This window comes from Panthera leo, chromosome B2 (genome assembly GCF_018350215.1).
Source record: "Panthera leo isolate Ple1 chromosome B2, P.leo_Ple1_pat1.1, whole genome shotgun sequence".
NCBI classification, from domain to species: domain Eukaryota; kingdom Metazoa; phylum Chordata; class Mammalia; order Carnivora; family Felidae; genus Panthera; species Panthera leo.
Window position 1 is genome coordinate 30,914,600 of NC_056683.1, and position 22,081 is coordinate 30,936,680.

Genomic DNA, 22,081 nt, shown 5'->3' on the forward strand with positions numbered 1-22,081 from the left:
CTGACTAGATTTTAGTCAGATTTCTTTTATCTCTACAGTAATGGATTATTTAGTGTCTTCTATGTTATTTTTTCAAGCCCAGATAGTATCGTTACAATTATTATTTTAAATTCAAGTTCAGATAGCATATATATATATATATATATATATATATATATAATCCCTGGCCATTATTTCTACTTTCTGTTCTTTCTTTTGGGATGAATTCCTCCATCTTGCCATTTTGTCCAGAACCCACCCCCCCCCCCCAAAAAAAAAAAGCTAGATCCTAGGTGTGTTTTGGTCTGATTATTAAAATAAGCTAGGTTTTGTCTCAGGTCATGAACTCATGGGTGGTGGGATTGAGTTCTGTGTCAGGCTCTGTGCTAAAAGAATAGAGCCTGCTTAGGATTCTCTCTCCCTCTCTCTCTTCCCCTCCTTGCTTGCTCTCCCTGCCTCTCAAAATAAATGAATAACCTTTATATATATAAATAAGAAGGAATAAAAGAAAATTTTAAACAATTAAAAAAATTTAAAAAAGATAAAAAGGATGCTAGACCCTATTTCCCCTAGAGCTGAAACTTTGCAGCACTATATGATCAGTAGACAGTGCATGAGAAGGGTTTGTGCTGGTCTTCTGGGGGAGGGTTTTTTACATTGATTTTCAGGAGAACTTGCCCTCGTGCAGATGCACCCATGTGGTCCAGGGACATGGGGCTTTGTGTAAGCAGCTCGGGTCTCCAATTGGTGGTGTTATTTAGCTCAGTGAGATCAGTGCTTGATGATGGGAGGGGTGCTAAATAGTTTTGCTGTGCACTCTTTTCCCAGGAGCAGAGAGTTTGAGCCTGATACTCTTTGGGAAGCTCTCACAAAAGAGCAAGCAATCATGCCTCTTGTGTCCCTGGCTTTCCTCTGATCTTTGCCTTTGCTCTTTCTGGGTCCAAGCCATCCACTTCCAGGTGGCATCTTACTCCTGTTTTATCCCAGGCACATGACTGCATTTCTGAACTCCAACTTTTATAGCTTCCCATGGTGCAAACCTGTGTAGATCATTTGCTATACTTTTGCTATTTGCCAGCCTGTTCCAGGAAAGCAGATACACAACTGCACAGGAGTTCAGAGTTTGAGATAAAGGGGTATCCAAAATCTGGCACCTAGGCTCTCTGTACTCTCCAGGCATTCTCTGCTCCTATGCCTGTAAACAGTGCAGCATGTTGGCACCCATTCTTCTTGCAACCCAGAGAATCCTTAGAACATGCTGTCTGCTCCTGGGTATCCACCCTCTCTCTACCAGAGCACCTTTAAGCCAGGCATGGCCCCTGTAGTGGTGAACTTCTAAAATCAGATTTTGTGCTCTGCTGCTTATAATACCTTGTGGTAGCTTCTGTAAGCAGGGCTCCCTCCCGTCCTCTTCAACTGCAGTTCTTATGTCCCCCAAATCAACTCTCCCCACTTCCTACCTTTCAGAAGGTGGTCACTTTTCTACTTGTAGACTTACAGTTTTGTTCTCTCAGTCCTCAGATTGATTTCTTGCATGTCCAGAATGATATGATAATTATTTAGCTGTGTTTGAGGGAGGAGGCAAGCTTAGGGTTCCCCTACTCCTTCACCATCTTAACTCCTCCTCTCCACCATCTTAGAATTCCTCCTCAATCATATTTTAAATTATAGTTTCTATATTTTATATCATTCTTAGAAAATAACTTTGTCAAGAGAGCACTGTAAAATGTTAGTTTACAAAGTAAAAATTATTTTATAATGTGCGTCAATGATCTAATAATCATTTTTGAAAAATTAAAAATAGAAATACCATATGATTCAGTAATTCTACTGCTGAGTATTTACCCAAAGAAAATAAAAATATTAATTTGAAACGATATATGCACCCTCATTTTTACTGCAACATTATTTATAATAGCCAAAATGTGGAAGTAACCTAAGTATAATCAATAGGTGAACAGATAAAGAAGGTGATATGTATGTATATATATATATATATATATATATATATATGTATATATATATACACATTGTATATATGCATATTGTATATGTATATATGAACATTGCATATATATAAATATTGTATGTATACATGTGTATATACATACATAGATGTATACAATGTATACATATACATATAAAATGGAGTATTATTCAGCCATAAAAAAGAATGAAGTCTTCTATTTGCAACAACATGGATGGACCTAGAGGTATTATGGTAAGTAAAATAAGTCAGACAGAGAAAGACAAATACCATATGATTTCACTTATTTGTGGAATCTAGAAAATAATTCAGAAAACAAAACTCATGAACAAACAAACAACCCCAGGCTTTTAAATACAGAGAACAAATTGGTGGCTTGCCAAAGGAGAATTGTGTGGGCAAAGGTGTGAAATAGGTGAAGAGGATTAAGAGTACAAACTTCTAGTTATAAAATAAATAAGTCATGGAAGTGAAAAGTACAGCATAAGGAATATAGTCAAGAATATTGTAAGAACATTGTATGGTGACAGATGGTGAGTACACTCATCACAATGAGAACTGAGTAACGTAATTTTTTATATGTTTATTTTTAAAAATTTTTTAAATGTTTATTTTTGAGAGAGAGAATGTGAGTAGGGAAGGGCAGAGAGAGAGGGAGACACAGAATCTGAAGCAGGATCCAGGCTCTGAGCTGTCAGCACAGAGCCCAATGTGGGGCTTGAACTCATGAACCGGGAGATCATGACCTAGGCTGAAGTCAGATGCTCAACTGACTGAGCCACCTAGGTGCCCCAATATTAATTTTCTTTTTAATCACGAGTGAATTTTTTTAAAAATGGCACTACTTCAGGAAAAGGGAATTATGAGTTCTCATTTTCCCTGCATAAGTGATAATAATACTAGTCTCTTAACACTGCTTTGGACCAAGGTACTTTTACACTAAGACATGGAAGAAAAAATGATTTGGCATTACTACAGACTTCTCTAAAGTGAAAATTTTCAGGCATCCAAATCGGCCAGGAGGAGATCAAACTTTCACTCTTCGCAGATGGCATGATAATCTATATGGAAAACCCAAAAGAGTTTGAAAAAACTGCTAGAACTGATTCATGAATTCAGCAAAGTTGCAGGATATAAAATCAATGCACAGAAATCGGTTGCATTCCTATACACCAACAATGAAGCAACAGAAAGAGAAATCAAGGCATTGATCCCATTTACAGTTGCATAAAAACCATAAAATACCTAGGAATAAATCTAACCAAAGAGGTGAAAAATCTATACACTGACAACTATAGAAAGCTTATGAAAGAAATTGAAGAAGACACAAAGAAATGGAAAAAGATTGGGGTGCCTGGGTGGCTCAGTCGGTTAATTGGCCGACTTCGGCTCAGGTCATGATCTCATGGTCTGTGAGTTCAAGCCCTGCATTGGGCTCTGTGCTGACAGCTCAGAGCCTGGAGCCTGCTTCTGTTTCTGTGTCTCCCTCTCTCTCTGCCCCTTCCCCATTTGTGCTCTCTCTCTGCCTTTCAAAAATGAATAAATGTTAAAAAAAATTAAAAAAAAAAAAGAAATGGAAAAAGATTCCATGCTCCTGGATAAGAACAAATATTGTTAAAATGTCGATACTACCCAAAGCAATCTATATATTCAACACAATCCTTATCAAAGTAACACTAGCATTTTTCACAGAGCTAGAACAAATAATCCTAAAATTTGTATGGAACCAGAAAAGAACCCAAATAGCCAAAACGATCTTGAAAAAGAAGGGGCGCCTGGGTGGCTCAGTTGGTTAAGCGTCCAACTTCAGCTCAGGTCACGATCTCACGGTCCGTGAGTTTGAGCCCTGCGTCGGGCTCTGGGCTGATGGCTTGGAGCCTGGAGCCTGCTTCCGATTCTGTGTCTCCCTCTCTCTCTGCCCCTCCCCTGTTCATGCTCTGTCTCTCTCTGTCTCAAAAATAAAAAAAAAATAAAAAAAATAAAAAAAATAAAAGAAAAAAAAAAAAAAAGAAAAAGAAAACCAAAGCAGGAGGCATCACAATCACAGACTTCAAGCTATACTACAAAGCTGTAATCATCAAGACAATATGGTACTGGCACAAGAACAGACACTCAGATCAATGGAACAGAATAGAGAACCCATAAATGGACCCACAAACATATGGCCAACTAATCTTTGACAAAGCAGAAAAGAATACCCAATGGAATAAAGACAGTCTCTTCAGCAAGTGGTGCTAGGGAAACTGGACAGCGCCATGCAGAAGAATGAACCTGGACCACTTTCTTACACCATAAACAAAATAAACTCAAAATGGATGAAAGACCTCAATGTAAGACAGGAAGCCATCAAAATCCTCAAGGAGAAAGCAGGCAAAAAACTCTTTGATCTTGGCCACAGCAACTTCTTACTCAACACGTTTCTGGAGGCAAGGGAAACAAAAGCAAAAATGAACTACTGGGACCTCATCAAAATAAAAATCTTCTGCACAGGGAAGGAAACAATCAATAAAACTAAAAGGCCACCGACAGAATGGGAGATGATATTTGCAAATGACATATCAGATAAAGGGTTAGTATCCAAAATCTATAAAGAACTTATCAAACTCAACACCCAAAATCAAATATTCCAATGAAGAAATGGGCAAAAGACATGAATAGACACTTCTCCAAAGAAGACATCCAGATGGCCAACCGATGCATGAAAAAATGCTCAACATCACTCATCATCAGAGAAATACAAATCAAAACCACCATAAGATACCACCTGACACCTGTCAGAATGGCTCACTTTAACAACTCAGGCAACAACAGATGTTGGCAAGGATGCAGAGAAAGAGGATCTCTTTTGCATTGTTGGTGGCAATGCAAGCTGGTGCAGCCACTCTGGAAAACAGTATGGAGGTTCCTCAAAAAACTAAAAATAGAACTATGCTACAACCCAGCAATTGCACTACTAGGCATTTATCCACGGGATACAGGTGTGCTGTTTCGAAGGGACACATGCACTCCTATGTTTATAGCAGCACTATCAACAATAGCCAAAGTATGGAAAGAGCCCAAATGTCCATCGATGGATGAATGGGTAAAGAAGATGTGGTATATATATACAATGGAGTATTACTTGGCAATCAAAAAGAATGAAATCTTGCCATTTGCAACAACGTGGATGGAACTGGAGGGTATTGTGCTAAGTGAAATTAGTCAGAGAAAGACCAAAATCATATGACTTCACTCATATGAGGACTTTAAGAGACAAAACAGATGAACATAAGAGAAGGGAAACAAAAATAATATAAAAACAGGGAGGGGGACAAAACAGAAGAGACTCATAAATATGGAGAAGAAACTGAGGGTTGCTGGAGGGGTTGTGGGAGGGGGGATGGGTTAAATGGGTAAGGGGCATTAAGAATCTACTCCTGAAATCATTGCTTCACTATATACTAATTTGGATGTAAATTTTAAAAAATAAAAAATAAAGTTAAAATATATAAAAAAAAGAAAAAAATTAAGTAAAAATTTTAATTTTAATGTTTTATTCTTGCACATGGTGATTATTTAATGTTGATAATCTTCTTTTGTTAAGAACATCAGTAGTCTTGATCCCATGGCGGGTTTTAGTCCTGTCATAGATAGAACTTAAGAGGGCTGGGCAGGAGGCTATCGCTATTCCCCAACAATCACCTTTTTTCACCTCACCACCTTATTGGAAATTGATACTCTGGAATATTGTAACTGTTGTCTTACTTTAACCAATTTCCCTAAATACATCAATTAATTTCTTTCAATTATCTTATTTTCAAGTTAACCTTTTACCTCTATTCTTTTTAAACATGTAAATACACTGTGTTAAATATTAGGAAATGCTTCTGGTATTTCTTGTTTTTCCAGTTAGTGATTTTAACATTTCACTTTCTAAAAATTTCTCAATGAACTATGGGACTTCTGGATAAAAAGAAAGGAAAGGAGACCGAGATATGTAAGCCTGAGTTGAAATAGGCATTTTGTGAAAAGTTCCCTGGATTCTATAGGCGATTGACATATACTACAATTGAGAGATGCAAAGGAAATTACTTGTGGGTACTGGAGTCGATCCTAAAAAACAAAACCAAGAATAATATAGTCAAAATAAAAATATACCTTTTTTGGGTATAATACACTGTTTTCTACTATATTTTTCAGAAAGAATTTTTTTTTAAGCAGGACACTTACAGAGCACCAGATCAACCTTATTTGTATTTTTAAAATAATCTGGCTATTTTGATGGGCTTAGGAGAAAGACAGTATATAGCACTTATTCTACACTTTCTTCATATATTTTTTACCATTTAACTATTTCATTAAAAAAATTTTTTTAATGTTTATTTTTGAGAGAGAGAGAGAGAATGAGCAGGGGGCAGAGAGAGAGGGAGACAGAATCTGAAGCAGGCTCCAGGCTGTGAGCTGTCAGTACAGAGCCTGATGTAGGGCTCAAACCCACAAACTGAGATCATGACCTGAGCCGAAGTCGGATGCTCAACTGACTGAGCCACCCAGGCACCTCTTAACTATTTCACTTTTAATTGAACTATTTATGAAGTAAAATTTTTCAACATTTGAATTTTCTTACCATCACTTAATTCTCTCAGTTTTCCTCATGTAGTCTGTTCCTTCCCCCTTTCTTAGCCTGGGGATTCATTTGACTTTTGTTTACTTGTTTGTTTCTTTGTTTATTTATTTATTTATCATACATGGGTCACAGAGTGGAAAATTAAGATGTTGCTTACAAATAGGCTTAACACATTTTCCCTGGTGATGTTATTACACACCACAGTGAATACATGTATTTTTCTATTAATAAGGAGTACATGCTTTCTGGAATTTATCAGCAATCTATGTATTTCAAAACAATTAGAAGAGCGTTCCAAGGGCTAGAAATGGCACTCCTTAGATAGTATGGAATACCAAAATATATCATAAGGAGACAACAGCAAGGGAGCCAACGAGTAACACTAATTCTCTCAAAAGAAAAACAGAACTATTTGAGGTCACTTTGTCTGGCATATATTGAATATAATTGATACTGGTTATCTTCTGTTCCTTCTTTCCTCCATTCTTTCAATGTTAATTCAAGAAATATTTGTTAACCATCCCTTGTGTTCCAGGTACTGTGCCCAGCACAAGGGACCCAGCTGTGAGTGAGAATTACAAATTTTCTGTCTTTCAGGAGCTTTTAAACAGAGGTGTTAGGCTTAAGCTTCAGGACATTTGCAGAGATTTTTCACTTCTATTTAGGGTAAAATTAAAATTCAAAGTGAAAATAGTTTCATTGAATCCATAAATGTATATTTTTGTACCTTTAATTTAGTATTCAGTTGAATGGAAAAACAAATAGGAAAACTAGCAGTATTTCAAAGGGATGAAAATGATAATATCCTGGTCTTTTATTTTAGAAATGGCTATACACAGTCAGCTGTGTTTCCATTCTGAAATAAGACCCTAGGTTATTTCATGAAGCAAAGATGAGTTTGCTCAGCACTCCTCAATAGTGAATTGAAATTCAGGCTCTCCTAAATTGAAGCATCAGTTACAGTTTTCTTCTTCCATTTGCTTTCTCGCTTCCTTCATCTTTTTCTTTATTCTTTTCATAAACTACATTTAAATGGAACATCTGCTCTTTTTATTATTATCAGTCTATTATAGGTAGCCATAGGAGAGTTACATTTTTAATTCTATATTCATTCTATTAATCAGGTCTCCCCTCCCCTTCCCCCTCGCCCCCGGCACCGAGAGAATGGTTTCTTATGAAAGTCGTCCTAAGGTAGATTTTACATCCTTCTGCTGACCTCTTTACGATCTTTGGCTTATGCTTCCTAGGATATCCCACTTTAATTCCACCCCTTTCCCATCACAAGCAATGAAACATGGTTCCATGTCAAAATCCACTTTATTTTCCATGAGAGAGGTCATCTGATCATGTAAGTGGCTGTCCTCTGAGTCTAATGACACATTTCAGAGTCATTTTTTTAAAATGCAATTCTGATCATTTATTCTTTGAAAACTTCTTCCAAGACCCAAACTCCTAGTATGACTTATGAAATCCTTCATAATTACTCCCTATACACTACTCCAGACTTCTTTCTTTCTGACACCCACACCTCCCTCCCTTTACCAGTCTCTGAACCCAACACAGAATCAAGGGAGAGGATATTGAGAACTTGAGTACATTCAGTTTATAAAATTTTAGTGAGTGTTTCTCTCACTGAGATAGACTTAGAGCAAGACATTGCCTGACTTTCATGAAGTATATAATGTCTTTTCTCAGTAACATCCTAGATGCTTCTCTCCAAATGATCTTTACTGCCTCCTGTATCATTTTAAGTTGTTTTATTACCCCCGGGACACAGGGATTCTCAGATTTCTAACAAAACTATCCATACTTAGGATCAGATATTTGAAGTCTGCTTTCAGAGTAAGTTTATGTGATGACTAACATTATCTGCATTTCACTCATGTAGCAAATTGCCTAAAGTTCCCTAACTCTTAATTGGATTTGAACCCTAGAAGCTTGGTTCCAAAACGCTTGCCTCTGACACTGCTGTTTTATCCCCATCTTCTCCCCAACTCCATGTTGACTCCTTTGACACTTTAATCCCTGACTTCCAAATCTCTTTCTTTGAATTTTACTTCTCTGACACTTTTTCTGTACATGATTTTTAATTTCTCTCTCTTCTTCTTTCTGTTCTGTTCTGCTGTCTGGCATTCTTTCAATCCAGAGAGGATTGTTAACCTCTCTTTAGTAAAAAACAAAGAGGTGATAAATCTGTTCTGGGAATCCAGGTTTGACTACACATCATTCTACCTCTTTCTGAGATTTATAGGCAAATGAAAAGAACGTAATTTTCTTCTTTCTCTAAAACAAATGCTTAAGTGTCTACCATATTGTATGTGGTAGTATAATATATACTGGGGATGGAGAAATGAACAGAAGAACACTGTTCCTGTACTTGCAGATATAACAGTTAAGTAAAGGAATAAGCAACATTAAAAAATAGTTTCACCAAAGTGAAATTCAAACTAAAGGAACACTCAATCTATAAGGTATCAAAACCCTTAAGGAATTACTAAGATCCTTTATGGAAGACAGCTAGTGTGCTGGGATATCTGTCTTTAGTGGCCAGTCTTTGGCATAAGAGCATTAAGAGGTATATTAAAATCCTAAATGTGGAGATAAAACTTTAAATATAATAAAATAAAATTGTGGAAAACACCTCTAATGGTGTTGTGTGGAGCAAAGTCTTTCTTTGAATCCCCAAAACACATAATGTGAAAAAACAAGTATATTTAACTCCAACAGAATTGTTTCTGTTTAACCAAGAACACCATTAAGTTCACAGACATGTAACAAATTAAGAGAAGATATTTTCAAAGTATAAAAAATAGTAAAAGATTATATCCACAATATGCAAGAGGTGCCTGCCATGTAAAAAGAAAGAACTGGAAACATGAATGGAAAAATGGGCAGAGGATATGAATAGGCAACTTAGAAAAAGAAAGCCTGAATGGCTAGATATACGAACTCACCAGTAGACACCAGAAAGCAAATTAAAATAACAACAAGGAGCTTTCTTGTACCAACCAGATGGCCAACTAGGGAGATAGATAAAATGAAGTGCTGTACAAGATGTGAGATGAAGGGAACATTCCTCCAACAACTAGTGAGAGTATGGATTGTTACATTAGTTCTGGAAAGCAATCTAATGATGAAATTAAGTATCTGTACATCTTATCAGTGGAACTACTCCCAAGTATAACTTCTAGAGAAATAACTCACAAGATATAAAGAGGACACACTCCAGATCACTGATGTGAGCTGAGAGTTGTAGAGACCATGCCATCTGTGGAAAAAGGAGTGAATAAATACACTGTGGTTGATGTATATGGGGCAGTAAATAGTATGCAGTACTTAGAAACAACTAGTGAGTCCAAGGATAGATTTTTGAAAATATAGTTCAAAGCAACTAACAAAGTAATTATAAAGTGATATAAATAGATCTCAAAAATAAAGTGATAAGTGAAAAAAGTAGGGAATTAGACTAGTTCTCAATCAACATACTTTTTTAAAAATGATCAAAACCACCTTTGATCCCCAAACAAAACTACCTATTTTAAAGATAGTTGTAGGGCAGAGTTAAGATTGTGAAGAAATAGGGGGACCCTGGGCTTTCCTAGTCCCTCAAACACAGATGTATTGAGGTCAGATCACTTGAAACACACAGGAAATTGATCTGGAAAAAGAATCTCTATAGTTGGAGGGGAAGAGTATCAGGTGCAAGGTACAAGAAAGTCCAATGGGGGAGAGACAAACAGTAGTGCCATGGAGAGGAGGAACGCTTTCCATGGAAAGACAAAAGGGAGAGAAAGAGAGAGGCTTTGATGTAGTGCAACATTGAATTAGCACAAGAGGAAAACCTCTCTGGATCACAGACTGGGAGTCAGAAGTATTGAATGTCCCAGTTCTTTTTTGCAAACAGATTTTGGAGCTCAAACTATGAGGTTTTGGAAATGCATGACTTTCTCTGGAGTGGAGCTGTGGGGAGTGCTCCTGCGGAGGAGGGAGCTGGCCCCTGAGTGCATAGCACAGTGTAGCTATCTCAGGGGTGCATTGGGAGAGAACTTTCCCCTTTCTGCAGTACTTTTGGAAGAGGATATATTCCCTTCCCAAGGACAAAAGGCCCCGCAGGTGCCAGCCAAAGGCCTTTCATCAGCAGGGGACAGAGGCACACTCAGAAGGAATATAACCTTTGCTGCTTTTAGTGGTATTACATCATCAATTCCATGTACTACGCTGGCTTGAGACGGTTTTTCAGGGACAAAGGACTTGAGACAATTAATGGAGAGGCTCTACTCCAAAGAAAGAGGGGGGTGGATCCATTAGGTTCTGGGCACTTTAAGGCTTCAAGTTTTGAGTGCCAGCTACATGCCACAGAAAAACACCAGAGAATTGAGGCACAGGGTGAGATGACTATTCTGTGAAGGCTGCCTGAACAGTGGAGGGTGTGAGATCCCCTGTCCAGAGATGGAGGTTGAGGTAGCACCATTTTCTCCCAACACCAACATGGAGGGATGTCAAAAAGCAACACAGCAGCCCCCAGTGGGGGCAAGATGCGCTTACACAAAATCCCAAATCTCTATGCCTGCAACTAATTATTTGCTGGGGCAAGACTGACTCTGAGCCAATGCAGCAGGCCTCTCCTCCAGAACAGCCAGGACACCGCATGCACCAAGGGTACTGAAAATCCAGTGCTTCAAAATGACACCTGCAGTTTTTGTGGAAATAGGACCAGGCTTTCATTCTTTTCTTCTTTCTTTTTTTTTCTTTCTTCTTTTTTTTTTTCCTTTGCAATTAGGCTTATAGTTTCTTGTTTGTTTTTTTCATTTCATTCCTCCCCCCCACCAACACTGCCCCCGTTCAGGCTTCTTTGTCTTTACTTTTTCTTTTCTTTTCTTTTCTTTTCTTTCTTTTCTTTCTTTCTTTTATTTCCTTTCTTTCTTTCTTTTTTTCTTTCGGAATCAGCATATAGTTTTTCAATTCTCTGGGTTTTTTGTTTCTCTCTCTCTCCCTCTCTCTCCACATAGACAAACAAACTTTAAAAAATTAAAAAAAGGAAGATCCAACATTTGTAAATATTTATGTCCCCAAATTGAAAACACCCGAATATATAAATCAATTAATAACAAATACAAAGAAACTCACTGATAATAATACCATAATAGTACCCCACTTACAGAAAAGGACAGATCACCTAAGCAAAAAATCAATAAGGAAACGATGGCTTTGAATGACACACTGGACCAGATGGACTTAACAGATATATTCAGAACATTTCATTAAAAAGCAGCAGAATTACACATTCTTCTCAGTTGTATATGGAATATTCTTCAGGATAAATCACATACTGGATCACAAATCAGCCCTCCATGGGTACAAAAAGATCGAGATCACACCATGCATATTTTCAGATCACAACATGCTATGAACTTAAAATCAACCACAAGAAAAAAAATTGAAAACCATCAAATACATGGAGGTTAAAGAACATCCTACTAAAGAATGAATGGGACAACTTGGAAATTAAAGAAGAAATTAAAAAAAAATACATGGGAGCCAATGAAAATGAAAAAAACGACAGTCCAAACCCTTTGGGATGCAGCAAAGACAGTTCTAGGAGGAAATTATGTTGCAATTCAGTCCTATCTCAAGAAGCAAGAAAGGTCACCAAAACACAATCTAATCTTACACCTGAAGGAGCTAGAAAAGGAGTAGCAAAAAAACCTAAAGCTAGCAGAAGAAAGGAAGTAATAAAGATTAGAGAAGAAATAAATAATATAGGAACAAACCTAAAAAACTCTGGTAGAACAGAAAATGAAACTAAGAGCTGATCTTTTGAAAGAATAAACAAAATTGATAACCCCCAAGCCAGATTTATCAAAAATAAAAGATAAAGAATGCAAATAGATAAAATTACTAATGAAAGAGGAGAGATCACCAACAACACCATACAAATACAAGGAATTATAAGAGCATACTATGAAAAATTATATGCCAAAAAACTGGGCGATCTGGAAAAATGGTCAAATTCCTAGAAACTCACAAACTACCAAATTGAAACAGGAAGAAATAGAAAATTTGGACAGATCCATAACAAGCAAAGTAATTGAATCGGTTATCAAAAATCTCCCAACAAACAAGAGTCCTGGGCCAGATGGCTTTCACCAGATATTTAAAGAAGAGTTAATACCTATTCTCAAACTTTTCCAAAAAATAGAAATGGAAGGAAAGAAGGGGTGCCTGGGTGGCTCAGTTGGTTAAGTGTCTGACTTTAACTTTAGCCCAGGTCATGATCTCACAGTTCGTGAAATCATGCTCTATGGTGGCAGCGTGGAGCCTGCTTTGGATTCTGTCTCCTTCTCTCTCTGCCCCTCCTCTGCTTGCTCTTTATCTTTTTCTCAAAATAAATAAAACTAAACTAAAAAAAAAAAAAAAGAAATGGAAGGAAAGCTTCCAAACTCATTCTATGAAGCCAGCATTACCTTGATTCCAAAACCAGACAAAGACCCCACTAAAAAGAATTAAAGGCCAATATCCCTGATGAAGCTGGTTGGAAAAATTCTCAAGATTCTAGCAAATTGAATTCAACAGTACATTAAAATAATTATTCACTATGATCAAATGGAATTTATTCCTGGGATGCCGGGCTAGTTCAATATCTGCAAATCAATCAACGTGATACACCATATTAATTAAAAAAAAAGGATAAGAACCATATGATATTCTCAATAAACGCAGAAAAAGCATTTGACAAAATACAGCATCGTTTCTTGATAAAAACGCTCAAGAAAGTAGGGATAGAAGAAACAAACCTCAAGATCATAAAGGCCATATGTGAAAGATGCACAACTAGTATACTTAATAAGGAAAAACTGAAAATTTCCCCCCTAACTTCAGGGATATGACAGGGATGTCCACTCTCACCACTGTTGTTCAATGTAGCATTGAAAGTTCTAGCCTCAGCAATCAGACAACAAAAAGAAATAAAAGACATTCCAATGATCAAGGAAGAAGTCAAACTTTCACTCTTCACAGATGACATGATTGCCTACATGGAAAATCCAAAGACTTCACCAAAAAACTGCTAGAGCTGATATGTGAATTCAGCTAAGTCGCAGGATAGAAAATCTATGTACAGAAATCAGTGGCGTTTCTATTACCAGTAATGAAGTAGCAGAAAGGGAAATCAAGGAATTGATCCCATTTACAATTTCACTGAAAACCATAAAATACATAGGAATAAACTTAGAGGTAAAAGACCTATATGCTGAAAACTATAGAAAGCTCATGAAAGAAAGTGAAGAAGATACAAAGAAATGGGTAAAAATTCCATGCACATGGATTAGAAGAACAAATATTGTTAAAATATCTATACCACCCAAAGCAACCTACACATTTAATGCAATCCTTATCAAAATAACACCAGCATTCTTCACAGAGCTAGAACAAACAACTCTAAAATTTGTATGGAACCAGGAAAGACCCCAAATACTCAAAGTAATGTTCAAAAACAAAACCCAAGCTGGAGGCATCACAATTCTGGACTTGCCCCTGTATCACACAACAGATGCACGTAGGGGAAGGGAAGGAAAAATAAGATAAAAAAAAAAAAGAGGGGAGGCAAACCATACAGACTCTTAAATACAGAGAATAAACTGAGGGTTGCTGAAGGTAGGGGGATGGGCTAAATGAGTGATGGGCATTAAGGAGGGCACTTGTTGGGATGAGCGCTGGGTGTTACATGTAGGTGATAAATCACTGAGTGCTACTCCTGAAACCAATACTACACTGTATGTTAACTAACTTGAATTTAAATAAATAAATTTAAAATACTAGCAAACAATATGTTTAAAAAAAATCATTCAACATAATCAACTGGGATTTCTTCCAGGGTTGCAGGTATGGTTCAATATTTGCAAATCAATCAACATGATAACCACATTAATGAAAGAAAGGGAGAGAATCATGTGATCCTTTCAAGAGATGCAGAAAAAGCATTTGACAAAGTACAACACCCACTCATGATAAAACCCTCAACAAAATAGGTTTAGAGGAAACATACCTCAACACAATAAAGGCCATCTATGAAAAACCTACAGTTAACATCACTCTCAATGGGAAAAAACTGAGAACTTTTCCTCTTAGGTCAGGAACAAGACAGGGATGTCTGCTCTCAGCACTTTTATTTAACATAGTACTGGAAATCCTAGCCTCAGCAATCAGACAACAAAAAGAAATAAAAGACATCCAAATCAGCAAGAAAGAAGTCAAATTGTTGCTATTTGCAGAGATGACACGATATTCCATAAAGAAAACCCAAAAGACTCCACCAAAAAAAACTGCTAGAAATTATTTAACAAACAGTAAAGTTCCAGGATACAAAATCAACATACAGAAATCTGCTGCATTTCTGTACACCAATAATGAAACAGTAAGAGGAGAAATTAAGGAATGAATCCCATTTATAGTTCTACCCAAAGTAATAAGAGGCCTAAGAATAAACCTAACCAAAGAATTGAAAGACTTGTACTCCGAAAACTACAAAACATTAATGAAAAATTGAAGATGACACAAAGAAATGGAAAGACATTCCACACTCATGGATTGAAAAGACAAATATTGTTAAAGTGTCTATACTACCCAAAGCAACCTGCATTTTTTTTTATGTTTAAAATTATTTTTGGGGCGCCTGGGTGGCTCAGTCGGTTAGGTGGCTGACTTCGGCTCAGGTCATGATCTCACGGTCCGTGAGTTCAAGCCCCGTGTCGGGCTCTGTGCTGACTGCTCAGAGCCTGGAGCCTGTTTCAGATTCTGTGTCTCCCTCTCTCTCTGACCCTCCCCCGTTCATGCTCTCTCTCTGTCTCAAAAATAAATAAATGTTAAAAAAAAATTTAAAAAAAATTATTTTTTAATTTTAAGTTTATTATTTAATTTTATTTTTTAAAATACATGATTTATTGTCAAATTGGCTAACATACAGTGTGTAAAGTGTGCTTCTGGTTTTTGGGGTAGATTCCTGTCCAACAAGTGCCCTCCTCAATGCCCATCACCCATTTTCCCTTCTCTCCCACCTCCCCCATCCACCCTCAGTTTGTTCTCTGTATTTAAGAGTTTCTTATTATTTGCCTCCCTCTCTCTCTGTAACTATTTTTTTCCCTTCCCTTGCCCCATGGTCTTCTGTTAAGTTTCTCAAGATCCATATATGAGTGCAAACATAAGATATCTGTCTTTTTCTGACTGACTTATTTCACTCAGCACAATACCTTCCAGTTAAATCCATGTTGCTGCAAATGGCATGATTTCATTCTTTCTCATTGCCAAGTAGTATTTCACTGTATATGTAAACCACATCTTCTTTATCCATTAATCAGTTGATGGACATTTAAGCTCTTTCAATAATTTGGCTATTGTTGAAAGTGTGGCTATAAACATTGGGTACATGTGCCCCTATGAATCAGCACTCCTGTGTCCTCTGGATAAATTCCTAGTGGTGCTATTGCTGGGTTGTAGGGTAGTTCTATTTTAATTTTTTGAGGAACCTCCACACTGTTTTCCAGAGTGGAAAACATTCCCACCAACAGTGCAAGAGGGTTCCCATTTCTCCACATCCTCGTCAGCATCTGTAGTTTCCTGAGTTCATTTTAGCCATTCTGACCAGTGTGAGTTGGTATCTCAGTGTGGCTTTGATTTGTATTTCCCTGAGGATGAGTGACGTTGAGCATCGTTTCATGTGTCTGTTGGTCATCTGGATGTCTTCTTTGGAAAAGTGTCTATTCATGTCTTCTGCCCATTTCTTCACTGGATTATTTGTTTTTCACGTGTGGAGTTTGGTAAGTTTTTTTAAATATATTTTGGATACTAACCCTTTATCTGATATGTCATTTGCAAGTATCTTTTCCCATTCTGTCGGTTGCCTTTTAGTTTTGTTGGTTGTTTCTTTTGCAATGCAGAAGATTTTATCTTGGTGAGGTCCCAATAGTTCATTTTTGCTTTTAATTCCCTCGCCTTTGGGGATGTGTTGAGTAAGAAATTGCTGTGGCTGAGGTCTAAAAGGTTGTTGCCTACTTTCTCCTCTAGGGTTTTGATGGTTTCCTGTCTCCCATTTAGGTCTTTCATCCATTTTGAGTTTATTTTTGTGAATGCTGTAAGAAAGTGGTCTAGTTTCATTCTTCTGCATGTTGCTGTACAGTTCTCCTAGCACCATTTGCTAAAGAGACTGTCTTTTTTTACATTGGATACTCTTTCCTGCTTTGTCAAAGATTAGTTGGCCATACATTTGTGGGTCCAATTCTCGGTTCTCTATTCTGGTCCATTGGTCTATGTGTCTGTTTTTTGTGCCAATACCATGCTGTCTTGATGATTACAGCTTTGGGGTAGAGGCAAAAGTCTGGGATTGTGATGCCTCCCACTTTGGTTTTCTTCTTCAATATTATTTTGGCTATTTGGGCTCTTTTGTGGTTCCATACAAATTTTAGGACTGTTTGTTCTAGCTTTGAGAAGAATGCTGGTGCAATTTTGATAGGGATTGCATTGAATGTGTAGGTTGCTTTGGGTAGTATTGACATTTTAACAATATTTATTCTTCCAATCCATGAGCACGGAATGTTTATCCATTTTTTTGTGTCTTCTTTAATTTCCTTCATAAGTTTTCTATGGTTGTCAGCATACAGATCTTTGCCTCTTTGGTTAGGTTTAGTCCTAGGTATTTTATGATTCTTGGTGCAATTGTGAATGGGATCAGTTTCTTTATTTCTCTTACTGTTGTGTCAGTATTGGTGTATAGAAATGCAACCAACTTCTGTACACTGATTTTGTACCCTGCAACTTAGCTGAATTGATGTATCAGTTCTAGCAGCCTTTTGGTGAGTCTTTCAGGTTTTCCATGTAGAGTATCATGGCGTCTGTGAAAAGTGAAAGTTTGATGACTTCTTTGCCAATTTGATGCTTTTGATTTAATTTTGTTGTCTGATTGCTGATGCTAGGACATCCAACACTATGTTAAACAACAGTGATGAGAGTGGGCATCCCTGTCACGTTCCTGATCTCACGGAGAAAGCTCTCAGTTTTTCTCCATTGAGGATGATATTAACTGTGGGCTTTTCATATATGGTGTTTATGATTTTTAAGTATGTTCTTTCGATCCTGACTTTCTTGAGGGTTTTTATTAAGAAAGGATGCTATATTTTGTCAAATGCTTTTTCTGCATCTATTGACAGGATCATATGGTTCTTATCCTTTCTTTTATTAATGTGATGTATCACATTGATTGCTTTGTGAATATTGAACCAGCTCTGCAGCCCGGGAATGAATCCCACTTGATCATGGTGAATAATTCTTTTTATATGCTGTTGAATTCAATTTGCTAGTATCTTGTTGAGAATTTTTGCATCCATGCTCATCAGGGATATTGGCCTGTAGTTCTCCTTTTTTGTGGGGTCTTGGTCTGGCTTGGGAATCAAAGTAATGCTGGCTACATAGAATGAGTCTGGAAGTTTTCCTTCCATTTATAGTTTTTGGAACAGCTTGAGAAGGATAAATACTAACTCTGCTTTAAATGTCTGGTAGAATGCCCCTGGGAAGCCATGTGGCCCAGGATTTTTGTTTGTTGGGAGATTTTTGATAATAGTCCAAAGTGTTGGACTATTCATGTTCATTTGTTTCCATATGTTTTTGAATTTCTTCTTTAATTGCCTGGTTGATCCATTCATTCTTTAGTAGGATGTTCTTTAACCTCCATACATTTGGAGGTTTTCCAGACCTTTTCTTGTGGTTGATTTCAGGTTTCATAGCATTGTGATCTGAAAGTATGTATGGTATGATCTCAATTCTTTTATATTTATTGAGGGCTGTTTTGTGACCCAGTATGCAATCTATATGGAGAATGATCCATGTGCTCTCGAGAAGAATGTGCATTCTGCTGCTTTAGAATGAAAATTTCTGAATATATCTGTCAAGTCCATCTGGTCCAGTGCATCATTCAGGGCCATTCTTTCTTTATCAATTTTCTGTCTAGATGATCTGTCCATTGTTGTAAGTAGAGTATTAACCACATTCTTACTAATAAGATTGCTTATGTGTGTGATTAATTGTTTTATATATTTAGGTGTCCCTGAATTGGATGCATAGACATTTGTAATTGTTAGCTTTTCTTGATGGGTAGACCCCATAATTATTATATAATGCCCTTATTCATCTCTTGTTATAGCCTTTAGTTTAAAATCTAGTTTGTCTGATATAAATATGGCTACTCCAGCTTTCTTTTGACTTCCAGGAGTATAATAGATGGTTCTCACCCCCTCACTTTGAATCTGAAGGTGTCCTTAAGTCTGAAATGTGTCTCTTGTAGACAGCAAATAGATGGATCTTTTTTTTTAAAATCTATTTGGGTACCCTATGTCTTTTGATTGGAGCAGTTAGTCCAATTACATTCGGTGTTATTATTGAAAGATATGGGTTTAGAGTCATTGTGTTATCTGTAGATTTCATGTTTGTAGTGATGTCTCTGGTCTCTTGTGGTCTTTGCAACATTCCACTCACAGAGTCCCCCTTAGGATCTCTTGTAGGACTGGTTTAGTGGTGATGAGGTCCTTCAGTTTTTGTTTGTCTGGGAAAACCTTCTATTATCTCTCCTTCTATTCTGAATGACAGGCTTGCTGAATAAAGGATTCTTGGTTGCATATTTTTCCTATTCAGCACATTGAAATTTCCTGCCACTCCTTTCTGGCCTGCCAAGTTTCAGTAGTTAGGTCTCCTACTACCCTTATGTGCCTACCCTTGTAGGTTAAGGTCCGTTTGTCCCTAGCTGCTTTCAGAATTCTCTCTTTATCTTTGTATTTTTCAGTTTCACTGTGATATGTCATGCAGAAGATCAATTCAAGTTATGTCTGTAGGGTGTTCTCTGTGCCTCTTGGATTTCAATGTCTGTTTCCTTCCCGTTTGGGGCAGTTCTCAGCTATGATTTGTTCAAGCACAACTTTGGCCTCTTTGTCTTCTTCTGTAACTCCTATGATATGGGTATTATTATGTCATTGAATCACTTAGTTCTCTAATTCTCCCCTCATGGTCCAGAATTTTTTTTATCTTTTTCCTCAACTTCATCTTTTTCCATAATTTTATCTTCCATTTCACTTACTCCCCTTTGCCTCTTCAATCCTCACTTTCACCATCTCTAGTTTATTTTGCACCTCACTTACAAGCATTTTTTATTTTTATTTTTATTTTTATTTTTTCTTTTTTTTTTTTTTTTTTTTTTTTTTTTTAAATTTTTTTTAACGTTTATTTATTTTTGAGACAGAGAGACAAAGCATGAATGGGGGAGGGTCAGAGAGAGGGAGACACAGAATCTGAAACAGGCTCCAGGCTCTGAGCTGTCAGCACAGAGCCCGACGCGGGGCTCGAACTCACGGACCGCGAGATCATGACCTGGGCCGAAGTTGGACGCTTAACCGACTGAGCCACCCAGGCGCCCCTATTTTTATTTTTTCAACGTTTATTTATTTTTGGGACAGAGAGAGACAGAGCATGAACGGGGGAGGGGCAGAGAGAGAGGGAGACACAGAATCGGAAACAGGCTCCAGGCTGTGAGCCATCAGCCCAGAGCCTGACGCAGGGCTCGAACTCACGGACCGTGAGATCGTGACCTGGCTGAAGTCGGACGCTTAACCGACTGCACCACCCAGGCGCCCCTACAAGCATTTTTTAATTCATCATGACTATTTTTTAGTTCCTTGACCTCTGCAGCAATAGATTCTCTGCTGTCTTCTATGCTTTTTCCAAGCCCATCAATTAATTTTATGACTATTATTTTAAATTCTTGTTCAGTTATACTGTTTATATCTGTTTTGATCAATTCTTTAGTTGTCATTTCTTCCTGGAATTTCTTTTGAGGAGAATTCTTCTGTTTCATTATTTTGGCTAGTTTTCTGTCCCTCATGCATTTTAAAAGCTTGTGATGTATCCTGCACCTGCAAGCACTACTATATTAAAGAGGGATCATACACTGTACAGGGCCTGGCCCTCCAGGAGGTGTTTTTTGGAGTGTGTTACTTGTTCTCTGTTGGTGTGACTCTGGTTGCTTTATCTCTGTACTGGTAGTGATGTTTTGAACCCTCCACCTGGTGTGCTTTGATTTGATGATTGAAGTAGCCCTGGAAAAGAAAATAAACATACAAAAACAAAACAAAACAAAACAGAAAAAACCAAAAACACCAACTACAGAAAAACAACGGGGTGGGGGCATTGTTGATGGAAGAGGCCTTATCCCATACAAAGAGAGAAATGACAGGGGCTCAGAAAAAGACAAGATCATTGACCAGGCAGAGAAACTATATGGTTTAATCCAGAAAGAGAGAGAGAGAGAGAGAAAGAGAAATAAAGAAGGAGTTATAGAACAGAACAGGTATAAAGAGAATAGATTAAATATGTCTGCTTAAACAAACCAATAACCAGAATAACCAGACTAGGAGAGGGAAGAAATAAGAAGGATAAAAGGGAGAAAAAAATATATATGTATAATAAGAATTGTCTGAGAATTAAATCAGAAAATGCAAAACCATTGGGTGCCTTGCAACTCGTGGCAGTGCTGGTCTGGAGGAGGGGCTGTCTGGTTTATCAGTGTCCATTCCATTCCACTAGACATGAAGTTACCAGGCAAGGAGGGGTGTGGTTTGGTGTAAGCGGGTCCCACCTCTATTGTGGGCTCACTGTCCCTTCCCTGAAGCCCCGCCTTACTGGTGATGGGGAGAAAAATGGCAACACCCCACTTTCCTCCATGAACCAGTTGTCCCAAACTATTCTGTACAGGCCATCCTCACAGTGCCCTGGGCACGAATGAGGCGGTTTGTCTCATTCCGACCACTCCAGTGCCTCCCTGGTGCTCAGCTGGGATGTAAATCCCGGATGTCTTAAAGGGTCTCACACTGTGCACCCTGGTTCCGGAGAAGTGCTGCTCCATGCCGCTGATATATGGCTTCTGGCTGGCGGGCACAAGCAGTCTTGCCCTTTGAACCGTTATATACCCTCTTCCCACAGTACTCCAGAGAAGGGATTGCTTTTTCCCACTGTGGACTGTGCCTCTGAACTAGTTAGCCCAGACTGGCTCCCCTCCTCCTCAAAGGTGGGAACAGGGCAGCCAGCCCCAGTCCAGAGCAAGCCCCTCAGTTAGATAATGGATCTTTGTCCATTCCGGTCAGTGGTTTTTCTTTTGTCCAGATACAGTCCTATACTCCCCCCAGCTTCTCTTTCTCTTCCCTTTGTCTCTCCACAGAAGGGGATCCCTCCCATCTGTGCTTCTGCAGCCCATTTTATCTCTACCCAGTTTGCACTCATGTACCTATGGCCTGCCAGATTGTCCCCTTGGGCTCCTGGAGACATCTTTGTCACTCTGCAGCCTGGACTCTTGAAATTCAAAGTTCTTTGGCCTCAACACTGCTGTGTTTGAGGGACCAGGGAACTTTGGGTCCCCCTACTTCTCTGTCATGTTGTATCTCCTCATAATCTGCATGTTTAATTCAGTCCCTATCAAAATA

The 22,081-nt window shown here is 37.9% G+C and overlaps 1 protein-coding gene across 29 annotated transcripts in view; it reads right to left on the minus strand.

Annotated features, from left to right (window-relative positions):
* The window catches only part of TSBP1 (testis expressed basic protein 1), a 219,772-nt gene that overhangs the window by 14,353 nt on the left and 183,338 nt on the right, over positions 1-22,081 (minus strand). For 26 of the 29 annotated variants that reach the window (XM_042938383.1, XM_042938378.1, XM_042938375.1 and 23 more), the window contains one exon: positions 6,038-6,058. The exons of the other annotated variants lie outside the window; for them this stretch is intronic. In XM_042938383.1, coding sequence (XP_042794317.1) covers positions 6,038-6,058 — 21 coding nt within the window. The remainder of the gene's footprint in view (positions 1-6,037; positions 6,059-22,081) is intronic. 29 annotated transcript variants of the gene reach the window in all.